Here is a 23,806-nt window from a genome sequence, read left to right on the forward strand (position 1 = left end):
ACAATTTCACAAAAGCTTTCCTACACATAAACACTCATAAATTGTAGGCTACATACATATTGAGCATTTAAAATAATAATAATGATAATAATAATAAAACATCTTATCTTCTAAAGGCCCTCTGAAATAGGTTAAGCATAGCTTTAGCAGCACAAACTTTGGCCCAATGTCATGACAGGACAATGTGCCTGTAGAAACTCACTCCTCCTCCTACTCAAGCGAGTAGGACGCATTTCTCGCTGCTCCTGCTTCACCTATCCCTTTAGCAATTTCTATTCTTTTTCTCTCTTTTATTTCATTTACAAACTAGGTTAGTAAAGACAGTGAAACTTTAGTAGTTAATTTTTACTTTAAACGGCAAGTCACCTTGAAGTTGGATTGAACAACATGCACTCCTCCGGCCCGAGACGCAGGAGATCATGTAGAAAATGTACTGAGCTAGAACAGAGGATTTCTGCTTTGGAATCAAAGATTGATGCCCTTTCATCAAAGACGGATGAACTACGAGAGACATCTCATGAAGTGAGTACAGCGACAACTGGAAATGCAGTGAATGTAACTCAACAGTCCAATAGCATTGAATGCATCGACCTCACAAATAGTCGGCAGGCCAACACCAGGAAATGTGCTTAGAAAACACTTTTGATGGCATTTTTTGTTAAAAGTTGGCAACCATGCTAGAAGTTATTAGAGGGCTCTGAGGTTCCAGAATCCAGTGGTTGCCAAAATCATATTCATAATTTAAGGTCAAATTTGAAGGTCAAAAGGTCAAAAACAATGCATTTTATGGTTAGTCTATTTGGGGGGCTCTATTTTCATAGCATTCTTTTTTAAAAAGTTGGCAACCATGCTAGAAGTCATCAGTAGGGTCTGAGGTTCCAGAATCCAGTGGTTGCCAAAGTCATATTTAGAATTTAAGGTCAAATTTGAAGGTCAAAAGCTCAAAAACAATAATAAATGTTATGGATTGTCTTTTTGGGGACCTCTTTTTTACATGGCATTCTTTTTTAAATGTTGGCAACCATGCTAGAAGTTTACAGTAGGGTCTGAGGTTCCAGAATCCAGTGGTTGCCAAAATCATGTTCATAATTGAAGGTCAAATTTTAAGGTCAGAACCTCAAAAACAACAAATACATGTTACGGTTTGTCTTTTTTGGGACCTTTCTTTTCCATGCCATTCTTTTTTAAAAAATGTTGGCAACCATGCTAGAAGTTATTAGAGGGCTCTGAGGTTCCAGAATCCAGTGGTTGCCAAAATCATATTAATAATTTAAGGTCAAATTTGAAGGTCAAAAGGTCAAAAACAATGCATTTTATGGTTCGTCTATTTGGGGGGCTCTATTTTCATAGCATTCCTTTTAAAAAGTTGGCAACCATGCTAGAAGTTATCAGTAGGGTCTGAGGTTCCAGAATCCAGTGGTTGCCAAAGTCATATTTAGAATTTAAGGTCAAATGTGAAGGTCAAAAGCACAAAAATAACACAACAAAAGCACAACAAATATAGGCTTTTAAGTTGGAATAATCTAGTTATGTTTAGAAATTGTTGTCTTGCATATAAAATCCGACACAGCTTAGCTCCACCACCACTCTGCAGCCTACTGCAATTTAGAACTTCTGTAACTAGTGTTACTAGAGGGGCTGCTAGAGGTGACTGTGCAGTGCCTTACAAAAAAACAACCTTTGGACAGTCAGTTTTTACTTATAAAGCAGCTGGTGAGTGGAATGCAATCCCACAAAACATAAGAGAATCCAGCTCTTATAGTTCATTTAAAATAAAATTAAACCCATTTTGGCTATAATTGGGTGCATTTACATTTTCTTTGTAAAATGTCAACTACTGTACACTGTCCCTCTATAACAAATAAAGTTAATAATAATAAAAACAATAAATAAATGTTATGGATTGGCTTTTTGGGGACCTATTTTTTTCATGGCATTCTTTTTGACATGTTGGCAACCATGTTAGAAGTTAACAGTAGGGTCTGAGGTTCCAGAATCCAGTGGTTGCCAAAATCATATTCATAATTTAAGGTCAAATTTGAAGGTCAGAACCTCAAAAACAATAAAATACATGTTATGGTTTGTCTTTTTGGGGACCTCTTTTTTCATGCCATTCTTTTTTTAAAATGTTGGCAACCATGCTAGAAGTTAACAGTAGGGTCCAGGACCAGGTCGCCGGGCTCACTGAAGAAGAGTCAACATGAGTCCACTTCAACATGAATTTGTTTTATCCACTCATGACTTTATATTGGGATGTTTGATTTAGCTTATCATAGAGCATCATAGTTCATTAGCATATTCAGACTTTTAACTTTTTCGATCTGGTCACCCAATTCGTTTCGCTTTATTATTTTGTTTTATGTGAGGCACATTGAGCTCCCCTGTATGAAATGCACAATATCAATAAAACTTGCCTTGCCACCGAATTTGCTATGGCCACCCTATTTGCAGAGAAATAATGACTTTCGTCACTCTGGTTGCTTCTGATGTGAACACACGGTTAGGTGATTAGTTACATAAAACCATCTTCAGTTTTGCGGATGACAAGAAATAATGACATCATTAGGAAATAAAAACCGAGAGTAGAGACTGCATTGCACACTTTCCATGTGGAATTATTCATGGTCTACAGGCAAACCATGAGGAGGCTGACACACGCATCATCCTACATATGCTGAAGTAATTAATGCTGGGTACGAGAACATCATTGTGAAGTGCCGTGATACAGATCTCCTCCTTCTGCCTCTTCACTTCACTAGAAACCAAGTCTGCAAGGTGTGGATGATGAGTGGGACTTCCAAGGAATATGAGTGCTACCCAGTCCACCTTATCAATGAGAACTACCTCGGGTAGTTGTGGATAATGTACTCGGCTTCCATGCCCTAACTGGTTGCGATACTGTCTCCTCATTTGCTGGACATGGGAAGAAGTCATGTTGGACTGTGTATTTGCAACACCCAGAACTGTTACATGGGGTTGGTTGGGATGGGCCTCAAGGTGACGTTGAGGAGTTTTTGTGCCACCTGTACAAAGCACCATGCACATCTTTGGGTATTGACAGGGCTAGACATGACTTGTTTCAGAAAGGCAAAAAGGCAATGGAAATGTTACCTCCAACAAGTGATGCATTGTCATTGCATCTTGCATGTGCAAATCACCAGGCAAAGGTATGGCTGCAATCTGACAAGGTAGATGTTATGGCCTGGTCAGATTACACAATATCAGTCCGATTTTGGCCATTTGTCGTGACCGACAAGTTTACAGCGTCGTATCCGATTTCAAATGAACGGGCACGACATCAAACGCGGAGGGAATCTTATAATATGACATGCTTCACGACTTGCGATTTGTCGTTCACAACGTTCTAAAACAGCCCGACCAAAAGACTGGCTTGTCAGAAATTTGACGGGAGTCGTAATGACGCGACCGATGCTTTCGGTGTATGTGGTCACTCTCCCGACCAAGACACGGAGAGGTTTTCATGGTTCTAAAATCGTATAGTGTGACATGGTGAGCGACAAAAACATTGTAGCCTATAGTCTGACCCTGCCATTAGTGAAATCCCTGAGAACCTCCTGTTCCAAGTAGTTGCTTGGAGCTGATAACTTGTGGTTGTAGAACCAAGTGCCGTACACATGCCTGCACTTGCCTTAAGAATGGACAGCCTTGCACACCTGCATGCGGTTGTGATGCTGATGGATGTCTCAACAATGTAGGGATGGAACATGATCAGGACGAGACAGCCTTTTTGTAATACAGCAACAAAAATTGCACATTGCAAAACATTGCATATATTACAAAAACATTCAGACAGTCTGAATTGACATTTGAATTGACATTGACATTTTGCCTTGAAATAAAGAAGCATTCTTGTTATTCATTAGCAATATATTCTCTAGAGAACGTTTTGTGTTATTCATAGCATAAAGGAGTAATGGCCATATCAAGTCTATATATCCAAATTATTTATCAATAAAAATAAATATTTATCAAAAAAATCTTTCAAACTTTTCTAAAAAGAATGCCATGAAAATAAAGCCCCCAAAAAGACTAACCATAAAATCTATTGTTTTTGACCTTTTGACCTTCCAATTTGACCTTGAATTATAAATATGATTTTGGCAACCACTGAACTCTGGAACCTCAGACCCTACTAATAACTTCTAGCATGGTTGCCAACTTTTTAAAAAGGATGTCAAGAAAATGGAGCCCCCCAAAAAAGACGAATCATGAAATCTATTGTTTTCGACCTTTTGACCTTCAAATTTGACCTTAAATTATAAAAATGATTTTGGCAACCACTGGATTCTGGAACCTCAGGCCCTATTAATAACTTCTAGCATGGTTGCCAACTTTTTAAAAAGAATGTCATGAAAATAGAGCCCCCCAAAAAGACGAACCATGAAATCTATTGTTTTCGACCTTTTGACCTTCAAATTTGACCTGAAATTATAAAAATTATGTTGGCAACCACTGGATTCTGGAACCTCAGACCCTACTAATAGCTTCTAGCATGGTTGCCAACTTTGAAAAAGGATGTCATGAAAATAGAGCCCCCCCAAAAGACAAACCATTAAAATCTATTGTTTCCAACTTTTTGACCTTCAAATTTGACCTTAAATTATAAATATGATTTTGGCAACCACTGGATTCTGGAACCTCAGACCCTACTAATAACTTCTAGCATGGTTGCCAACTTTTAACAAAAAATGCCATCAAAAGTTTTTTTTAGGGTCTTGGCCTGCCGACTAAAAGGAAAATGAGAGTTCCGAGCCTTGGCACAGGCCAAAAAGCAAAAAACGTAATACAAGAACTGTACGTACCTCTACACCAGTAAACTCAGATGTTAACTCCAGGCCTCCAGATAGATCAGCAAACTGCAATAGGGCCTGTGGCCCTAGGGGAGACCCAGAGCCCCTAAAACTATGGAACAGATTTGAATGCCTCCAGGAGAGAGGAGAGAGAGAGGAATTCCCCAGGGAAAAAACTCAAAGCAGGCAGCGATCAAACCACAACAATAGAAAGATGGGCACAGACAAGAAGCAACAATCGGCACCTGTTCATCCCACAACCCTCGTTCTAGGCGACTCAGCTGTGAGACTTTTAAATGGGGAAAGGATGGTTGTATGTTGTTTCCCAAATGTTTCAGTGTCTGACACAAAAAACAAACTGACAGAACTGGTGTCAAAATATGCAACTATCAAGCGCATTATTGTGCATGTTGGTGCAAATGACATTTACAAAGAACAACTGTATGTCCAAGAAGATTTCAGGGAACTTTTCACTGCCCTATTTGGGCTTGGATTACAAACTTTCATCAGTGGCCCACTCCCAGCAGAGGGAAGCTTTGTTTTTACCAGACTATTCAGTTTGAACACCTGGCTCGCAAAGACATGCTTTTCAATTGGGATGAATTTCATTGACAATTTCAACCTTTTCTGGAATCACAGGGAATATTTCAGACCAAAGAGCACAGAGCTGAGTTGGACTGGGGCCAAGATCTTAACCCAAAACTATCACCTCTCTCTCTCGCACCCAACATTTTCTCTGCCAACCTTGAGCCAAGCCTCTGATAAGCGCTCAGTAGCCACACAGACGGAACACACTGAGGACATCAACATGCAGACCTTGGAGAAACATAAACAACCAGAACAACAATGCCCAGCCATGTCGACTCGACCTGATAAGGCGGGTACTGCTGAAATGATTCATAGTCAATCACTGGCGTCAAACTCTGCGCAATCTCAGCAAACAAATGGATGTAATGGGCAGGAGGAGATAGCACCTATCAAAGCTGCTGGGGGGCTATCAGAAAGGAAGGGTCATGTACCAGTGCCTCTCCCCACCTCTGACTCCTTGCCACCACAAAGCCACAACAACATGGAATACACTGGAACACTTGCTGAAAGCAAAGAAACAACCCCCTCAGAACCTCAGAAGGACAACAACATCCCAGGACCTCCGCAGGCAGATGGAGACTCTGGACCAGATTTCACATCACCACTCACACCCATTAACCACCCCACCACAAACTCCTCAGGATCCCCTTCATACCCATCACCATCCCCATCCAAGCACATGATGTTCCCGGCAAAAATGGAGAGACTCCTACCAATAGCCAGGCTGATTTTTAGCACCCCGAGATCTTTAGCACTGAAGCGCACTGCACCTCCACACCGTAGTTCATATTCTCAGCTGGTAAATACTGATGGCAGCTGCACTGGACAATTATATGATGAATATGAGAGTTTTGTGTGATGTTCTGAGGGTCCCTGCAATAGAGATGGTAGTGATAGTACTTTTGAGAACATGCCGGGACCCAGTAAGCCTATGTCATTCTCTATTCCTGTTTTGACAAGAAATAGAAGACAAGTACATCGAGACTACAGGGTAAACCAGTCAAATCTCCTATCCGTACCACTACAGCCTCAGATTTCCCCAGTGGATCATAGCTCCCCAATCCTTACAGCAAAACTAGCGCTCCTAAATATCAGATCTCTTTCAAACAAATCATTCTTAATTAATGATCTTATTTGCACACACAAACTTGATTTTTTACTTTTAACTGAGACATGGTTAGACCAAGCAAACAGTGCTGCTACCCTCATCGAATCAGCTCCCCCAAATTTCAGTTTTTTGAGTGCTACCAGAGCAAATAAAAGAGGAGGGGGGATAGCGACAATTTTCAAGGCATCCTTTCAGTGCAATCAGTCATCATTTGGTGAATTTACTTCATTTGAATATCTATGTGCAAGCATTAAGTCTTCTCCTCAGATTTTACTACTGACTATTTACAGGCCTCCAAGACATTCAGCTAAAGTCTTTCTTGAAGAGCTAGGTGAACTGCTATCAGTCATTTGCATAGAGTTTGACTGTCTTATCATATCAGGGGATCTAAACCTGCATGTGGATAATCCTGAAAACAATTATGCCAAGGAATTCATTGCACTAATCGATACTTTCTCTCTAACACAGCATATACAGGAGCCAACACACTCTCAAGGCCATACACTCGACCTCGTTATCACAAAGGGTCTCAATGTTTCTACAGCTGTTAAAGACCTGGCGTTATCCGATCATTTCTGCGTGTTTTTTGATGTGTCTATGTCTCCACACAGTCAGAACAGATCTATGTTGGTGAAAAGGAGAGTCATAAATGAACAGACAAGTGTTCTTTTTGAGCAAGCACTCTCACAGGTGTCAAGTAATCTGTCAGACTCCGTAGAAGACTTACTGGATCACTTTAATGCAAAAATGGCAAGTATTATGGATGACATTGCTCCATTAAAATTCAAGAAAGTTAAGGAGAAACAGAAAGCACCATGGAAGCAGATTCCTGCGGTTAAACTCCTAAAAAGAGAGTGTAGGAAGACTGAAAGAAAATGGCGTAAATGCAAACTTCAGATCCACTATGAAATCCATAAAGAGATGCTCCGCACATATAACTCCGAAATATGCAAAGCAAGACAATCATTCTTTTCTAACATCATCAGTAGAAGTTCAAATAACACTCGTGTTTTATTTTCCACTGTAGAGAAGTTAACTAATCCTCCCTCACAATTAGCACCCGAACTTCTCTCAACTAATAAATGCAATGAGTTTTCATCTTTTTTTAAAGGTAAGATTGACAAAATCAGACTCAATATATCTGCTAAATTACTCATTCAACACCTGGAACTTCCAGCTACAAATAGAGGGAAACTTAACTTGATGTCAGAGTTCAATTTGATAGACTACGAAACACTTGAAAAAACAGTACAGATTCTCAGCTCCTCCACGTGTGTCTTAGACACCCTGCCTACAAATTTCTTCAAAACTGTTTTTCACCTTATAGCCGCAGATGTCCTTCACATTGTAAATGCATCACTGCTGTCTGGCTCTTTTCCTAAGTCCCTGAAAACAGCTGTTGTAAAGCCACTGCTCAAGAAGAATAACCTAGATGCCTCCAAGCTAAACAATTACAGGCCCATATCAAATCTACCTTTTATTGGCAAAATTATTGAAAAAGTAGTCTTTAATCAACTAACAACCTTCTTAACGTCAAATGGGTATTTTGATTACTTTCAGTCTGGTTTTCGGGCAAATCACAGCACTGAAACAGCTCTCATTAAGGTTTTCAATGACATACGTCTCAACACAGATTCTGGTAAAACATCAGTCCTAGTGCTATTGGACCTTAGTGCAGCATTTGACACTGTTGACCACAATATTTTACTACACAGACTAGAACACTGGGTTGGATTTACAGGCATAGTTACCAACTGGCTCAAATCATATCTACAACAGAGGAGCTTCTTTGTTGCCATTGGCAACTGTACCTCAACACCAACGTCCTTGACCTGTGGTGTTCCCCAGGGGTCGATCTTGGGGCCACTATTATTCAACCTCTATATGCTCCCACTTGGACAAATCATCCAAAATAATTTGATTTCATATCATAGCTATGCAGATGACACACAAATCTACTTAGCTCTGTCTCCTAACGACTATGGTCCCCTTGATTCTCTGTGTCAGTGTATAGAACAAATCAACACTTGGATGTCTCAAAATTTTCTTCAGCTGAACAAAGAAAAAACTGAAGTCATTGTATTTGGTAAAAAGGAGGAAAGACTTAAGGTTGCCACTCTCCTTGACACAAAAGGATTGAAAGCAAAGGATACTGTTAAAAATCTTGGTGTATTAATCGACAGTGATCTAAATTTCAACAGCCACATGAAAATGATAACTAAATCAGCTTTTTACCACCTCAAAAATATTGCCAAACTGAGAGGGCTAATGTCAAAACATGATTTAGAAAAACTCATTCATGCATTTATCTCTAGCAGGGTTGATTACTGCAATGGACTGTTCACAGGCCTTCCTAAAAAGACTATCAAACAGCTTCAGGTGATTCAAAATGCAGCAGCTAGGGTTCTCACAAAAACAAAAAGAACTGAGCACATTACTCCAATTCTCAAATCTCTGCACTGGCTTCCAGTAAGTCACAGAATTGACTTTAAAGCACTACTGCTTGTTTATAAATCAGTAAATGGAGCAGGACCTAAATACCTATCAGACATGTTTCAGCAGTACACACCTTCTCGTCCTCTCAGGTCTCAGGAGAAAAACCTGTTAGTAAAACCCGCTGTTAGAACTAAACATGGTGAAGCAGCTTTTAGCTGCTATGCAGCTCAGCTTTGGAACCAACTTCCAGATGACATTAAAAAGGCCCCAACTGCAGCCAGTTTTAAATCTAGACTTAAGACAAAATTGTTCTCAGATGCTTTCTGCTAAATGTCTTAATTATTTCACCTTGAGTCTTTTATGCTTTCTTTATAAATCTTTATTTTTAAATGATGTTATGCTGTCCTTATAAGTTTTTATTTTGTTTTGGAAATTGAAACCTGATGTGTGTGATCCCTCAACATGCCGGAGAATTGCACTCATGGTGAGTAGTACTGGTTTGTTCCTTTTAAGTACTACGTTCTGCCCCTGGTTGGGCAAAGGGAGATTCAGATGAGTAGGGCCCCCGTTTGGGGATAGTTTTTGTTGGGTGGTAGTCAGCGTCAGGGACGGCTGAGCTATCGGCCCTGGACATTAAGGTCTCCCCAGTAAGAAAGGAAATATTGTGTGCGCACACAGATGGGCCTACGTCAACGAATCTCCAAAGAGTGGCAACAGCTCTGGGTGTTTGAGAAGGATCACTATCACTGGTTTGCTAAATTAGACTCTGGCAAAGTCTATCTGTTAAAAACAGACCTGTCTTCTTTTTATTCCACCTTATGTCTTTTATGTTAATTTTTATTCTTTATTGCTTTCTTTTTATTTTTTTTTTATTTTATCATTATTACTATTATTATTATTATGATTCCTCTTTGCTCATCTATGCTTTTATCTGCTATTACTGTTTGGTTTTTGTTTATGTAAAGCACATTGAATGACCTCTGTGTATGAAATGCGCTATATAAATAAACTTGACTTGACTTGACCTGACTAGAAGTGTCCATGTCAAAACTGATTGTAATTAGCTTCTTTCAGCTGTTTGTCAACACCATCAGTTGTTTGTCAACACTGTAAGATGAAAGTTTTGACTTTTTTTAATACTAAAAAACTTTAACACCAATTTTAAATACTAAAGAAGACATCTGCGTTGCACCGGCATTCCTCCTTTCATACTGATTATACAGTATATGCTTAAGGTTGAATATGAATATACAAAATGAATGTATTTTAAAATAGGGTTTTCCAAAATAGTGTAAAATCATAACAATGAATATACATAACTTTGAATATGTTTACAATGAATATGCATAACTTCACAATCTTTATGAATTGATCAAATTAAGATAAAAACAAATATTTTTGATTTGTTTAACATCTCCACCAGACAAATGAAATTATGAAGTGAATAAATGTCCATTTTCACAAAAAAAAGCGTTTTAATATAAATCTGTTCCCTTTTATGTTGTTGTAGTCCAGACCTGTATCTATACATGAGGCAATTTTGAATTAAGTTGGATTTTGTTTTTAAAAATGAAGACTTAAAAAGTGTTTTTTTTCCCTTATCAAGAATCAGTGATTTATATCTGTTTAATATACAGATAATGCAATGACCATTGTAAGAGCCTCGGTGTAGATCACTGTAGAAACAAAGTACTACAAATTATCTATGAGTTAAAAACTCTCAGTTGCTGTTTGTTTCCAGAAACTACACTTTTTGGAAAAGCACCCATGCTGGAGTGGAAGGGGTTGGTGAGGTCTTGTTGGTCAGATGTGGTCTGGTCCACTCACATCCGATCACACCTCAGACCCACTCCTTCCTCCCGGGCAGTGTCTCTTCGTCGTCATCCTCGCCCCTTCCGTATATGTCAGCGAGCTTCCTGAAGCGCGGTCCCCACTGCTGCAGGTGCAGGTAGTCATGGTCTCTGTCCGAGCTGCTGGACTGCAGGCTGCTGAGAGAGCCGCAGGTGGACTCCTCTCCCTCGTAGTCAAACACCAGCAGCGAGTCAAAGGGGGGCGCCACTGGGTCACTGTCTGCAGCCGCCAGGTTCTAGGGGACAGGACAGACACAGAGGCCGGTGAATACAACTGAATAAAGTGAAATTGTTTACACTACATACAATCATTCACACACACACACACACACACACACACAGATGTGTTTGAAATTCAGGAGGTGTGTCGGCAATCTTTATTTGAATTTGAATTGAAACACACATACAGTACACACACACACACAGTGACAGATGACGTACATCATTAATGAAGCTCCCAATCTCCTCGTTCTCTTCTGGTCTCAGTCTATAGGGTAGAGCAGGCATGAGTGTGGGGACCACGTCAGTACACACCACCTCAGGTCGGTTATCCAGCCCACGGTGCAACTGGCTCAGGTCATATTCCTGTGGCACACACACACACACACACACGCACACACACACACACACACACACACACACACACACACACACACACACACACACAAATAGAAATACAAACACATAAAAAACCACAATGAATGGTTCCATTCCTGATAACTTCTATGACAGATTGAATACATCATATAATGTTGTAAATTGTATTGTTGTGTTTATGCTGTTGAATGTGATTGGTTGAGTCTGTAGCCTCACCTGATCATCCTCCCCTCCACCTTCCTCGTTGTAAAAGAAGAGTGTGTCTCGCACTTCCTCCTCTGGTAGAAGGACTTCCTGTTTCTCCCTCCTCCTCTTGATGAAACAGATCAACAGGAGCAGCAGCACTGGGTATTAGGGACAGAGGTCATTTGAGATCAGTTGTCACAGGGCAGCAGCTATTTATATCATCAACAGTTTGGGTACATGGTCCACTCTGTGAACACACACTGTTGTCTTCTATAAGAGAATATTTGTTTACTTGCAGTAGAAGACAGCCTGACAATAACGTCTAAACTCATCACAGAAAGACTTTAGTCATAGTAGCTTTAACTTTTGCACCTCTGTTTGTGATAATGTAGAGAGGATGTCTTAAGTATTTTAGTCATAGTAGCTTTAACTCTTGCACCTCTGTAGTAGTGTAGAGAGGATGTCTTTAGTATTTTGTCTACAGCAGTATGAACAGGGTGGCTTACATAGTAAGACAAACACGGTGCCCAGAATGGTCATGGAGAGGGAGGCTGTGTCGGGGACGTAGCGTGGCAACGGGTGGAAGCAGCTGGTGACGGCACCGCTGCACTGGCACACCTCCGCCCGCAGCGAGCTGTCCTGCGCCAGCAAATGGGCATCATACACACGCAGCCCCACAAGGTAGTCCTCCGGGAGCAGCTGCCGGCGGGGACGCACACTCACCACACCAGCTGAGAGGAGTGGAGCACAGGAAGGTTAGACAGGAGTGTGTGTGTGTGTGTGTGTGTTTACACATGGGAATCACATTCGAGGTTAGCTGTCTGCAGGAACTGTGTGTGTGTGTGTGTGTGTGTGAGAGAGATTTTATACACATAAACTTGTACACATATGAGAAAGTACCCATATGTGTCTCGACGAGTATGCTAACCAATAGCATTGTTACCGTGTAATGTACCAACAGACTGATTTAGATGTAAAGTGGCATTGACTTGTCAGTGGTTCTGGTCTTACAGCTGGAGTTGGTGATTAAGGTCCAGTTGGCCTGGCTGCCCTCCGTCAGCTGGGCCGTGAAAGGATCGGCGTTGCCGGGTCCATCTGCATCCAGAATGGTGAGCGGAACAGGAACCGGGTCGAGGGAACAGAACTGCACATGCCTCTCCTTCACCAGGGGGGCGTTGTCGTTCACATCGCCCACCTCGATCACGAGTGTCCCCGTGCCGGTGGCAGGGCTCAAATCTGATGGCCGCGGGGAGGGAGTGGGGCAGCCCAACAGGAAGAGCATCATGGGTAAATATTTTAATGTAAAACCCCTGCACAGCTGCTTATGTACTGTCTCTAGTGATAACATATGTGCTCTTGTCACTTAACTGTAAAAGCAATGGTCGTAACAACCTCTCATGGGTGTGAGTCAAAGAACAGATATACTGATGAAACATTGTCTATCTACTCTGTGAGTTGTTTTGGATAAAAGCCTCTGCCAAATGAAGGGTACATGGAGGGGTACTTGACCAAAAGAATAAATAAATAAATACTTCAACAAATCTTTTACTGTAACTTAATGTTTAGGACCCCAATTACATGAGAAGTCAACTATAGTTTACTACCCCAGAAATATAAATGTAAAGATATAAAAAACTAGATGTCTCATTATAATCGTATAGCCTTTAGCTCTTGAGGTTTCTTCACTGACTGTGTAGGCTGAACAGTACAGCTCAATTTAGTTGTGGCTGAGTAGACCAACACTGTTTCAATCCCTGTACTTCTACAGTACACTGACAACACCTCATTTGAGTGCATAAGAGCATTCAGGTATAATTATGATGCCAAGAACCAGGGCTGGACTGGGACCAAAAAACGGCCCGGGCATTTTTGGCCATAGTGGCCCACCATGATAATTTACACGATAAAACATATATGTGCACACTGTTTTGTTTGTAAACAATATTTAAGTAAACCGCAGTAGCCTGCATGGAAGCGAGTAGGCTAACCTACCCTTGCTAAAAAAATATCCATTATTATTATACTCTCTCTCACACACACACACACACACACACACACACACACACACACACACACACTAGAGTGACCTTTAAACCAGCAAGGATGTGCGAGTTTTAGCCAACAATTCACCTTAATACTATTTAGTGAAGATGTATAGGCTACACATCCCAAAACATTTTCATTGTTAATTCCATGGCCTATCACCATTCCTGTTTCATTCCATGCGTCTGACTGCATGTCTGTGTGTATGGGTGTCTGCTTGTCTGCGCAAAGAAATTTGATAGTTTGCTTGTTGTACTGCGTCAAGATTGACAACAATTTCGACCAATCGTGACTGTCTTAAGATTTCAGAAGGTTGATGGCGAGCCGCCAACTCGTTAATTTGATGGGTATCGCAATTCAAATGCATGCGAGAGGGGTAGGCCTACACAGAAACCACACAAAAAGACGCGCTCACACTATAAAACTTTGTTTTGCTTAACTGGGTGCTGAATCCTACATAGTAAGCAGGTTAATACATCTAAAAGAAGCAAGGGGAAGCAGCAGTCGCAGATTTAAAAAATGTTTGTTCATTGTGCGCCCAAAAAGTTCAGCCAACATTTCGGCTACTTCTTACCTGGCTCACAGTAGCTATTCTGACCTCCTCCTCAATCTATCCCTGCTGGGTCACGTCTCTCACCTCTTCCTCCTCCTCCGAATCAATTTGAATAGCTACTCCTTCCTCTGTGTAACTACTCTGTTGCACGCTCGCATGTGCCTCTCTGAAGCCTGCACTCGGTGCTGCTTCTGCACTGCGGCTATATGTCGACGGCCCTGTTTGAACTTGTGGTGGCAAACATTTCTGTAATTTTAGCACATTTTTGCTGCATCCACTTGTAGGCTTTTGCCTTTTATCTCGCAACTTCTCTGCGCCCCCCTTGCGCTTTTGTGGTTTGTCTTCGTACATTTTCATATGCAGACGGTCTCAAACTCCGGTCGAACTCCAGTCAAGAAGGAGATGAGGCCGGGAGGGAGATAGGGAGGGCTCTGAGATTTCATTGGACTAGCCCAATGTCCATTAAGGCAGTCAAGCAATGGGCCGCAATTCGCTACCGTTGTGGCCGTACGCTATATAAATGAGCCTAATATTTTTTTTATTATTATTAAATTGACAGCTTCGGCCCAAATAATGCGTCGGCCCACCGGGCATTGCCCGGTATGCCCTATGGCCAGTCCATGCCTGCCAAGAACTGTGCTGCAAGTGCAAGTAGATGGAGCACTCTTGCTGTAGGTCTTTTCACCCTCAACTGTTGCTATCTTGGCTACATAGTGGGAGGGACCATTTTCAAACACTTACTATGTACAAGTTATAACATTAAACTGTTCATGTTTTGACACTATATAAGTAAGCAACTATGTTGCTGTCGAATCGAGGACACTCAGTAACATTGTTTAGATATTGCAGTTGTCATTTTCATTAAGTTTTCATTTCATTTCAACAAGTGCACAGAGTTGGTGTTCGATTTGAGATTACACGTTATACAAGTTAGAATACAATGCACACAGTGTACTGCTTTAAAGTGTACTGACAGAAGTATATGGAATGGATTGGAACAGAGTGCAAGTCTATCACAGTAATACTCACCATTGTCGAAGGCAATGATGATGACAGTGTACTTTCCATCTTTGACCAGCGCGTCCTCTCTGTCCATTGCATTCCTCACACGAACCAGGCCAGAGTCCTGGCTCACCTCCAGCCAACCAGCTTGGTCTGACAACATCTTATATCTGTACATCAGATTAAACAAAATATAGTTTGTGTGTGTGTGTGTGTGTACACAGTACATTAAATTAAAATACAGAGATATAAACAATTGTAGTTTGCGTTTACCTGATATATACCGGTTATTTATCTATCTTTTTAATTTTACTTTCTGACTTATAGTAGGGGAGACCGGGGATGGTTGTAAGACAGGTTAGTTGTAACACATCCGATTTCTCCAATCAGGAACAAGTTAGAAATCTCATTACTCACTTCAAACATGCTCAATAAAGTCCTTATTGTGCTAATATTAATATATTAATATATATGTTTTTTTTTATCTAAATTTGTTTTTGTGATAACATTGCCTGATCTGCACGTTACAGTAGATTGTGTTTTTGTGTGTCTGTGTAGATATTTCTCATGCAGGTCACTAATGTTTTAACTAGGCCTATTAGGTGTAAGGCAAGCTAATTCATAAAGACAAGACTCTGGGTTAGTTGTAACATCCATTCTGTTCAATTTTATTATGCCAGTGAATAATAAACCACTATTGCTGACAATAACATTACACACACTGAGTGTTCAATTCTTGATGCTGGTGAACACTTGCACTTGTTATTCAGTTCTATTGTCATCATGTTAATTTACCATTGGCCTAAAGACACAGATTGAGTTAATGGTTGAAGCTGGTGCACATTTGCACACTCTATTAAGATACACACACACACACATTGTACACTAATTTAGTTGAAAGGTCAGTGTTCATTAAACAACTTTTAAACTAAAGTTTTTGTCATTATCATAATTTCTTAATGCTACATTTCACCCTATGGGAACATACTATGTTACACCTCACCCCAGGACTTGTTACAACTAACCCAGACTATGGGGTAGACCGTAATATCTCATTTCTTGTATTTGAAGCTACATATTTTCTGTCTGTGTTGAAAAGATACCATGTAATTTTATAGCAAACACATGTAGCTACTTTGAATATCAATTTGAATGCACAGGCTTAAAATAGCTTGAGGATACAGACTGTAATGTAAAATGTAAATGTACAACCATCCCCAGTGGCCCCTATTACATTTTATTTTTTTTGTACTCTGTACTCTGTACTAATCTGTTTTACAATTTTTATAAAGCCTTTCAAATGAACTTTAAGTCTGAGAAATCGCTAAATACATATGGACCTACACTTTCTCTGCCTTTCTTTACTGCAGGGGAAAAGTTGTTATGATGGAAGAGGGTCTATTTGTACTGTGGATGTGCATTCATGTATCAATCTGAGTGTGTGTGTGTGTGTGTGTGTGTGTGTGTGTGTGTGTGTGTGTGTGTGAGAGAGAGAGAGAGAGAGAGAGTGCGTGCGTGCGTGCGTGCGTGCGTGCGCACGCGCACATTCACACCTCACTGTTTGTTCTCTAGCGGTGTCAGGGTCTTTAGCTTTGTACTCAGCTATCACAGCACCAACAGACATGTCCTCTGCTCCTTTGACGAGCTTTTGTTCAGGCACAAACTCAGGCGCCTCGTTCACGTCCTCCACCTCTACAATGACAGTAGCTGTGGATGTGCGCAGAGGCACTGCAAAAGGAACCTCATTCTCCACGGTAACAAGAAGTGTGTGTTTACGCTTCTGTTCAAAGTCCAGACCCTTAAAAGAGACAGATTTATAATCTGTTTATATTTCAAGGTAAAATTATATATCAACAAGTGAGGGATACTTTTTTATTGTCCCTTCTTCCAAACAATAGTCTAGCTAAAAGTGAGTGAATTCTGAAGTTGTTTACTCTTACTAAAGATTACTAAAGTTGAGAAGATTGTGGTTTCACCTTTACCGTGGCGGCCATAGCAGGCAATAACCATAGCCAGGAACTGAGTGGACTGCTTCCTGTTGTTAAAGGCCAAAGGGTGAGGGGATGGCACTATTACCTTGGCAGAAGTGATGATGCCCTCCATCTTGCTGGGTCCGGTACTGATTTTGAAGAGGCCGTTCTCATTTCCCCTGACGATGGCATAGGTGGTGGCTGAGGCCGGACTCAGAGCCTGGTCCAGGTCTGTCACAGGGAGCCTCACCACAACACCACCCTCAACATTCTCCCTTATGGAGCCAGTGTACTACACACACACACACACACACACACACACATACACACACACACACACACACACACACATAGAGTTGTATCATCAGTGTGTGACCTCACAAATGTGTTTCTGGAAGAATGGTCAAAAATTCCCATAAACACAATCCTAAACCTTGTTGAAAGCTTTCCCAGAAGAGTTGAAGCTGTTACAGCTGCAAGGGGTGGACTGACGTCATACAATACAATTGGCAATATAGTGTGTTTGATGTAAAATGACTTCAGTTAAAGTAAATGTGAAAGTAATCTACAAACACACACACTACAAACCACTAAAGTAAAAGTCTTTGGGTAACAAATATTTACAGTAACATGTTCAGTGGAAACTGTGGCTGTGGCATTTGCACATTATTTTAGCCTACTCTCGCTGGTGTACCACAGGACAGGACACACAATATATTTGTCAACCCCACACTCTCACACACATACAGTACACACAAGCAGGACCTACTCGTGAAATCGAACATTGCGTAGACAGGTGGCTATGAAGACTGTGGTCAGCATCAGCGATGAAGACTGTGGTTGTGTGTGTGTGTGTGTGTGTGGTTGTGTGTGAGAGTGTGCATGTACTCACAGTGGTATGACTGAACTTGGGAGCGTGGTCGTTGCTGTCAGTGATGGAGATGGTGGCGTTGCAGGTAGTCTTCAACCCTTGACCCTCCATATCAGATGCCTCTACAGTCAGCCTGTAGCTTTGGTGAGTCTAAGGAGGACCACAGACAAGCTTCATAGTCTTTAAGCAATATACCACAAGTGTATAATACAAATGATAATATAAAATAAAGCATACAGCACGCAAAAATGTTTGTCTTGTGCATGAGATAATTAGTTGTCCAGCTACATGGAGGCACTGTGTGTGTGTGTGTGTGTGTGTGTGTGTGTGAGACTGTGTGTGTGTGTGTGCTTGCGTGCGTGTGTGCGTTCGTGCGTATGTGATACAGCTTGAGTGTGTATGTGTACGCCTCTTTGTGAGTGTGTGCACACATGCTTAAGTGTGCTTACCTCGCTATCAAGCCCCACGGAGGCCACACTAACGAGGCCACTGACTTCGTTGATGGAGAACATCTCAGTGTTGGGCTGGGGTGGATCCTGCCTTAAGATTTTGTACCTCACTATGGCGTTCTCCGTCTCTGGATCATCCTTATCGTCGGCCCTGATCCGCAGAATCGGCTGACCTGAGAACAGATAAATCAGTTTAGGACAGCTGCTTCTAAGGGGTACGTGAGATGAGAAGGGCTATGCTGGAAAGGTGTTACATTAAAAATGAACGTTTCAAGTTTTTGCCTGTAACTAATTCATGAATAACTAAATAATTTTAATGATAATGAAACATCATGACATTAAAGGAAATCATTTGTAAACTCCATAGTAGGAGTGAGGGGACAAGTTGGAGAACCGCTGGTTTAGGAGATCAGCTAGAACAGGTGGCATCATCGCTTTACCATCAATGGCAAATGTCAGAGTTGTGCCCTGATGGCATCATTGTCTTAATGACATGTGTCAGAGTTGTGCCCTTATGGCACCTAATGACATGTGTCAGAGTTGTGCCCTTATGGTACCATTGCTTTAGCCTGGAGACCATGACTCTCTGAAACGTGGGGATTTTCTAGGACACAGTGATATCACGCACTACTACTGATTGTTGCCTAAGGGGACTTTTTTCAGGTGCTACGTGATATCACTGTGCCCATGGTGTAAGTCCGCAACGTTCCTTGATTATTACACCAGAATGAGAGTATAGTTCCATGTCAAGTCAGTTGAATCATGTTTCTCTAAATAGATTTAGTGAATGAGTGTTGCTTGTGAAGGTTTCAATATTTTAACAAAGAATCAGGCGTCCGTTACTCTGCCCGCCTCTCTTATCTCTCCTGACAACTATTCCTGCTGCATCCTGCTCTTCCTGGTACTGTAGCCTACATGCACTTTGTGTTAAGACAGAGACAGAGAGGGGGCAGCCGTGGTGTACTGGTTAGCACATCGGGCTTGTAACCGGAGGGTTTGCCGGTTCGATCCCCGACCAGTCCACCACGGCTGAAGTGCCCTTGAGCAAGGCACCTAACCCCTCACTGCTCCCCGAGCGCCGCTGGTTGGGCAGGCAGCTCACTGCTCTGGGTTGTGTGATTCACCTCACTGTGTGTTCACTGTGTGCTGTGTGTTCACTAATTCGGTTAAATTGGGTTAAATGCAGAGAACTGAATTTCCCTCACGGGATCAAAAAAGTATATATTCTATTCTATTCTTGAGACAGTAAATCAGCATCTTTCTCACCTAAGGGGGCTACTTCACTCACGTTGCCCTGGAACATGTCCATGGTACAGGTTGGACGGTTGTCGTTCTGGTCAAGCACTTTGATTATGATGTCCATGGGCGCTTCGGCACGGCGGTCTCCTTCAGTGCCCACTACTATGGCATGAGCTGTGAGCTAAACGCAAATGCGCACACACACACACACACACACAAACATATCCACACACGCACACACACAAACAATTTTGCTATTACTATATTCATGTATTCCTTGTATGAGTTATGGTTATTATAACCCTGGCACCAAACTGTGGAGTGGATCTGGCATGTGAAGACTTCCTATATTGATTTTGGCTTGGATAATGATCAATAATAGGATGTTTATTCAATTTCACTCTAAACATAATTTAGATTTAGTTTAACAGAAAATGGTGGCAGTCAGTGTGGTCACAAACATGAGTGCAAGCCACATCAGATCTTACTGATGGCTGGCTCGCATGGCTTGCAGTCATGAGAGGTGAGGTAAGTATGGCTCCATGCAGGGTCAGAGGACAGGGTCTCTGCTGCCCCCTACAGGTTGTAATGTGGTGCTGCACCTTGTATTCCTTTGTTATCTCCCTGTCCAGGATCTTGGTGACAAACAGCATGCCTGAGCGCTTTTCAATGGTGAAAAGGCCCTCCGGAGGCTGGTCCGCACCTGGTCCCACCAACTGGTAACTGATGGCCACCTCACGGGCATGGCTGGACCTGATCTACCAGGGGACATTCCACTGGTCAGGCCACTGTAGCTGGAGGTGGACATTCATTCATCCATTCATCCATCCATCCAGTCAGCCATTCATTAATTTGTTCATCCACCTTCCTGATCATTCATTTATTCATCCATTCATCCTTTGAGTCATTGATTCATTCAGATGATAATTGATGGCCACCTCATGGGTAAAGATGAACCTAATCTAGGGAGCACAAAGTCAGGCCAGACTCACTGCTGTACACAAGAAGGCAAGCTGATATAGACAAATACAGGTAGCTTTTCTTGCAATTGTGAAGTCTGAACACAGAGAATGTTTCTGTCAAATCCTCTGGATTTACTGGCACCTGTACCCATTGTCTAAAACTATACTTTTTGGAGATCGTAATGTCTTAATGAAAACAACAAGGACACATTCAACCTTGAAGGGAAGCAAATTTCTTCTGAGAAAAAAGAGTTTAAAATATTTTAACAAAAACACGTGCGACAACTACTGGAAACCCATGGAGATTTTAAAACAAAATGTAACAGAAGTTTTTTTTATTAAATTAAAATTCAACTTACTGCACCTCATTGGAAAATGAAAAAAAAAGTTTCAATTCAGTGCGTACAATCCATAGTGATCACTGTTGATCCGAGACAATATAATGGAAGGGGCTGTATATCCCAGTCATATTTTGTGTAACTTTTAACCACATTTGTTCATTTCACTGTCCATCAGTACACTCATCCTTTTATTCATGCAATTATTCATTCACTCACTCACTCACTCACTCACTCGCTCATTAATTCATTCATTCACTCATTCATTCATTCTCTTTTAGGTGCATGTTCTTCATACCTGCACCACAGATTTGGGGTATGGGCCTCTGTCATTCTCTGAAATACTGATTGGTGGAATCACCCAATCTCTCCGCCTCCTGGCCAGCCCTGGTCGTAATGCTGGGAATTCCAAGATTGGAATACTGGGATTGTCCTGGTTTATCTCACTCTGGGGAGGAAAAGACCAGATCTAGAATAGAAGAGACCAGATTTAGAATAAAAGCAAAAACTATTGAAGCTGAGATTTATTTGAATCCATCAATCAAATTTCGTACGGAAAGGATTCAAATATTCTCAGAGATGATACAATTGACACTCAAAGTACTGTACATAAAGCATCACCTATGCCACACTGTAAGACTGCCTACAGTATATCACAGCTGATATGGAGCGGAATTCTGTTTAAATTTGTGTTTTTAATAGCCTTGCCAGTTGAAGCCCACTGACAGTCAGTTTATGGACTTGTCCCAGGCTGCCAAATATCAATGCTTCTGTACATATGTACAACATAGCCTACGTCACTTATTATTGCAAGAGGGGTTGGTGGTTTTTCAAAAAAGGCAATAAAACTTTCCACACCTGTCTGGCATCAAAGTCTCCATATGTGTCTGTGTTGACTTCTGCTTTCTGTAATGGCTGACTTTCACAGCACACACGGCCCTACAGGTACAGAAAGAAAAATCAATTTTGAGAGGTTACTTATGAGAGTTATGAGACAATACTTCGGAACTGTTTTTTACTAACATTTAACTAATGCATCCTATCAATTTCAAAGGTATTTAAACATAATGTCTCGAAGTGCTGACCTGTAGAAAGATGAATGTGTGAATGTGAATTGCACAATTTCCTAAACATGCCTTTCAAACTCAACACCATATCTAATGAAAGAGGGGTGTGTGCAACAGTGTGTACATGATGTAAAATCTAAAATGTCATATTGTGTGTCTGTGTGTGTGTGTGTGTGTGTGTGTGTGTGTGTGTGTGTGTGTGTGTGTGTGTGAGTGTGTGTGTGTGTGTGTGTGTATGTGTGTGTGTGTGTGTGTGTGTGTGTGTGTGTGTGTGTGTGTGTGTGTGTGTGTGTGTGTGTGTGTGTAGAATGCAATGTGTAGGCCTATATAAAGCATTTATTCTGATAAGAATGGTGGAACAAGTCATGAGAAAACAAACCAGTTTAGTGTCTGTGTTTACGTGTTTACTGTAAATATGGACATGAGTAACTGAGTAAGCTGTGTCTGGTAAGCTTGGCCTGTTTGCAGTTAAACAACTCTATTACAGGTTTTTTTTTTTTCTTTTTTACAAATTTGATTAACTTGATATTTATTAACTGTAAATGTTATGGAACTAAATGAAGAATTCTGAAATGTTTCGATATGCTTTATGAAAGCTGTGTGCTACATTTTTTGTGATATACTGTATCTATAGTGCAAAGCACAAAGTGTACCATATGACCAATTTTGGATAAATAGTGGCAAGCTAAAGCCAGAATACTTATTATTCTTAAGTGTCTTATTAGATAACATTTCAAGTTTATAATTTTGTCTGTCTAAAAGCAGCATATTTTTATCTAAAGTGTCAAAATATGGAAATATCTGCTATATAGTAGCTTGGATCAGTGAACGTTGTATTGAGAAGTGTCTAACCAAATATACAAAAAAATGCAATCAAAAATATTAATCACTTCAAATGAATGACAATCATGAAATGTAAACACCAATTCAATTTCCCTAAATATCACAGATATGCAAATTAGAACAACAGAGAATCACAATTAATGCCAAACATGGTGATAATCAGAGGTAATAAGCTAAATAACCAAATCCTACTTTACCTGAAGAAAGAGGATGGAAAACAGAAAACATTTATCCATGGCGCTGTTGTCCACACCTCAAACACAATGTCCACTCTATAGAGTGAACATGAATGTCCTCCAACTCTTGCTTTCTTCTTTTCTAATTCTCACTGGTGTCTTTATCTTTGTTTTCTCTCTCTGTCGTTCTTTATTTTCCCATCTAATGTGCCATTATAGTGTTCTGTTTCTTTCTAGTCTCTGTATATTTCTCCATAGTCCCTCTCGTTTGATCTCTCTTTGCCGCGCTGTAGAGAAGCTCAATCACTGGGCACCTTCTCCCTGCCCTGTTTCTGTTGTGTGTGTGTGTGTGTGTGTGTGTGTGTGTGTGTGTGTGTGTGTGTGTGTGTGTGTGTGTGTGTGTGTGTGAGAGAGAGTGAGAGAGAGAGAGAGAGAGAGAGAGAGAGAGGTACAGAGTCTGGAAAATTCGGACAGGAATATCAGTGAGAATTGGCTCCTCAAACACAGTCCAAAGCACACGTGGCCTCACACAATGACAGACACACAGGTGTTTACTGTGAGTCCACAGCTGCACCTGTCTGATATGCAAACAACATCACAGATAATAGGAGATTCTCTCTCTCTTTCACTCTCTCTACTCTCTCCACACACACACACACACACACACACACACACGCGCACACACGCACACACACACACGCACACAGTGCCAATCTA

General features: G+C 41.1%; 1 protein-coding gene across 3 annotated transcripts; it reads right to left on the reverse strand.

Annotated features, from left to right (window-relative positions):
• Positions 1-9,975: 9,975 nt before the first annotated feature.
• LOC134094406 (B-cadherin-like) lies at positions 9,976-23,394 on the reverse strand. 3 transcript variants are annotated; one of them, XM_062547914.1, is made up of 15 exons: positions 23,111-23,394; positions 21,862-21,942; positions 21,302-21,472; positions 20,306-20,461; positions 19,731-19,884; positions 18,465-18,637; positions 18,037-18,165; positions 17,251-17,436; positions 16,728-16,972; positions 15,202-15,344; positions 12,588-12,812; positions 12,083-12,307; positions 11,607-11,734; positions 11,235-11,378; positions 9,976-11,029 (listed from the first exon to the last, which is right to left on the reverse strand). In XM_062547914.1, the coding sequence occupies exons 1-15, from the start codon at positions 23,147-23,149 to the stop codon at positions 10,784-10,786; spliced, it is 2,445 nt and encodes an 814-aa protein (XP_062403898.1). In that variant the 5' UTR covers positions 23,150-23,394; the 3' UTR covers positions 9,976-10,783. The 3 variants fall into 3 exon arrangements, with proteins under 3 accessions (XP_062403898.1, XP_062403899.1, XP_062403900.1); XM_062547915.1 differs by lacking the exons at positions 21,862-21,942; positions 23,111-23,394 and having other exon boundaries at positions 9,977-11,029; positions 20,306-20,456; positions 21,302-21,468; XM_062547916.1 differs by lacking the exons at positions 21,302-21,472; positions 21,862-21,942; positions 23,111-23,394 and having other exon boundaries at positions 9,978-11,029; positions 19,731-19,877; positions 20,306-20,419.
• Positions 23,395-23,806: the final 412 nt, after the last annotated feature.

This window comes from Sardina pilchardus, chromosome 10 (genome assembly GCF_963854185.1).
Source record: "Sardina pilchardus chromosome 10, fSarPil1.1, whole genome shotgun sequence".
Classification (NCBI taxonomy): domain Eukaryota; kingdom Metazoa; phylum Chordata; class Actinopteri; order Clupeiformes; family Clupeidae; genus Sardina; species Sardina pilchardus.